This window comes from Meles meles, chromosome 1, assembly GCF_922984935.1.
Source record: "Meles meles chromosome 1, mMelMel3.1 paternal haplotype, whole genome shotgun sequence".
Classification (NCBI taxonomy): domain Eukaryota; kingdom Metazoa; phylum Chordata; class Mammalia; order Carnivora; family Mustelidae; genus Meles; species Meles meles.
The window spans coordinates 96,044,980-96,048,226 of NC_060066.1; the positions used below are offsets into that span (position 1 = coordinate 96,044,980).

At 36.7% G+C, this 3,247-nt stretch overlaps 1 protein-coding gene across 1 annotated transcript; it reads right to left on the reverse strand.

Moving 5' to 3' along the window:
• Positions 1-295: 295 nt before the first annotated feature.
• On the reverse strand, positions 296-1,129 carry LOC123947866 (ATP synthase subunit ATP5MJ, mitochondrial-like; the record flags this gene model as incomplete). The annotated part of the gene is made up of 1 exon (XM_046014133.1): positions 296-1,129. A coding segment is annotated over one exon (174 nt), but the record flags the coding sequence as incomplete, so codon positions are not given.
• Between the last annotated feature and the right edge of the window lie 2,118 nt (positions 1,130-3,247).

A 3,247-nucleotide genomic window follows, 5' to 3' on the forward strand; every position in this document is an offset into this window, starting at 1 on the left:
TTTTTTAAAGATTTTATTTATTTGACAGATAGAGATCATAAGTAGGGAGAGAGGCAGGCAGAGAGAGAGAGAGAGAGGAGGAAGCAGGCTCCCTGCCAAGCAGAGAGCCCGACGCGGGGCTCGATCCTAGGACCCTGGGATCATGACCTGAGCGAAAGGCAGAGGCTTTGACGCACTGAGCCACCCAGGCACCCCCTGTTTACAATTTCTTATTAAAAGTTGACCAACAGGGGCACCTGGGAGGTTCAGTCAGTTAAGCATCTGCCTTTGGCTCAGGTCCTGGGATCGAGCCCCACACTGGGCTCCCTGCTCATCAGGAAGCTTGCTTCTCCCGCTCCCTCTCCCCCTGCCCCAACTCATTCCCATTCTCTCTCTCAAATAAATAAATAAATAAATAAGGTGACCAGCAATTCAAGAAAACTTGTCCTTTCAGTAGATGAAAGAAAATTAAGGTTTGGTTTTACATAAGTACACTATTGATACCAAAGGTTTTTTCTTTTTTTAAACCTTGAAGTTCGTTTAGCTTGACCATGCATGAAATTTCTTTCCCAATATTCCTTTCCACAAACCTTCTACAAGTTTTTTCATCTTTTTGTTTTGTTTTGTTTTTTACATTCAGATTTTGTTCTATGTTTTTCCTCTCTAAATAGTCTCACTTTAATACAAAAATACTTCCTTTCCTTCAACAAGAATGCATCTCTATTCTTCATACCTGCTCTTACTAAAAACACACCTCCTGCTTTCCTGGCATAAGATGTTTCCCCTATTATTTCCAGTAGACTTAATTACATTTATTAGAATTTTTTTGCACTTCACAGTTGCGTTTATTCACACCAGAAAGGAAACAACATGTCTACAAGCACACAGCAATGCTCTGTGTTGCCATCTAACAGAGCTTACTGAGATTCATAACCAGGATGATGGTCCATCTGATGTGTACTCCAAGTAAAGCTGGTTAATGATGACTACAAGCAGGTGCAGAACTCAAAGCTTTCAAAGCTTTACTTCTTTTATCAGCACTTCTGATGTTATAAATGATGACACCCATCAACCCCATTCCTACACAAAGCTGGTAAATTTGAGTATAGTAGGGCTTCATGGGAATCCAAACATTTTTTTTTAATATTTTATTTATTTAACAGAGAGAAATCACAACTAGGCAGAGAGGCAGGCAGAGAGAGAGGAGGAAGCAGGCTCCCTGCGGAGCAGAGAGCCCGACGTGGGGCTCGATCCCAGGACCCTGAGATCATGACCTGAGCCGAAGGCAGTGGCTTAATCCACTGAGCCACCCAGGTGCCCCGAATCCAAACATTTTTAACAAGGCTTTGGAGCATCTTGACCCATAACCCCAGATCAGGCTGCCCCAACCTGCATTGTCAATGACTTGCAAAGGTCACCAAGTGCCTATCATTTATTAGAATTCTTAACCCTTTGAAAGCTTAATTTCTAGTGAAAACTAAGAAGTAAACAATGTTACATCAGCCTTCTTTAGATTGGCAAATTTGTTAACACATTTTATAATTTCTTAAAGTATATGCTTTTTTAAATTTTATAGTGCAACAATAACACATCTAAATATCTTTTAGTTTCTTTGTCATAAGAAACCAAAAGTAGATAAAACTCTGTTCGTAATTAATGTTTCAGTATTTTATTTTGTTTGGAAATGGTCTAGATATTTAGCGACTATCCATCATCTAATTTAACTTAGCAAAATTCTAAGGTTTTAAGTTACCAAAAAGACTTGGATAATCTATTTAAGTAGACATGAGTATTACTGAAAAGTTCATTTATAAACTTCTTCTTGCATCTTTTCAATAATAAATATTCTTAATATTACATTAAGATTAGTCATGAAAATCTCATGAGATATTAAATAGCTAACCATCTTCTTAAATTATCTTTTTCGCTGACAAATTTTTAATACCTAACATGAATACATTTAACCTTTAGTAAACCTGAGATAATTAAAAGTATTTTATTTACTACTGAAAACTCTAAAAAATGCCTATTTTAATTAAAGCAACGAGCTTAAAGTAGCTTAAATACTGAATTTTTTCCTAAATCACATGAACCTGAAATTCATTTGGATTAAGTTTCTATTATATTTCTAAGAACTTAATTTATTTAAGTGCTTAGTGTTCTTTATGTCAATCTCTTTTAAATATTAATTTTGGCAATACCATCTGGACGTAAAAAATACCACACATCTACACATCTACATATATAGACACACATGAATATACAAGAGAGATGCAAACAGAGACCTTAAAGTTCCCATATTAAAATTACTGTCATGAGTGAACTAAAATAATATAAAGCTCACTAGTTATAAAAGAAATCAAGTCTATTCAAATAACCTTTCCTCCTTTCCTTAGCCTTCTGATAAAAATTGCCTCCTTGAAGTTTGCATATCAAAGAGATTATCCAGATAAGAGCTCTGGAGAAGACCCTGGGTAGAATCTTGACACCTCAAAATCACATGGGGGAAAAATGCCAAGATTTTGGTTTCCTTGGGACAATATGTACAAGCTTTTTGGGATGAATGATAGAGTTTTGGGGATTGGTAAATGGGATTGGTGGGCTTTGAGTTGTTTTTGGAGCTCCACTTCTGGTCTTGCAAAGACTAAATTTGTACAAGCACAGCCTTTTTAATTCATGGAAGAATTCAGTTGCCATCTAAGTGATATCAAAGGATTGGCACATCCATTCACTGTTCACCTGTTAGCATGCTTTTCTTTCCCTCTGAGTACATTTACCTTAGAGAAGAAAATCTAAAAACAAAATTCTATCAGGCTCTGAATACCAGCTTCCAATCTGACCAAATTTCTGATCACAAAGTTATTAAATCCTTCCAAATGTCTTGCCAGGTTATACCTGGATCAAACAGTACATATTTCTGGCAACATTAAACAACTCTATGGACCCAAGAAACATCCTCAAGGAGGATATAAAGATATTATCTTCACAAGATTGAAAGTCACTCCCAAAGATTACCAAAAGGACTGACCACCTGCACATCCCAGTCAGGCAGAAAGCCAAGCCAAGTTTGTAAACTGAGGCAAGCAAGGAGGCCATAGTCATCCCTGCCTGGGAGAGAGAGTATCAATAATGAATTTTTCTGGATTTGGAAAGGAAGAAAGAATGTGAAATTTTATTTTCCTCTCAAGACTAGGTTCAGTAGGTAATTGGTTTACAAAAGCTTTCAAGAATCCTCCCTGGTTTAAGAAATTCTTTAACTATGGCTCCT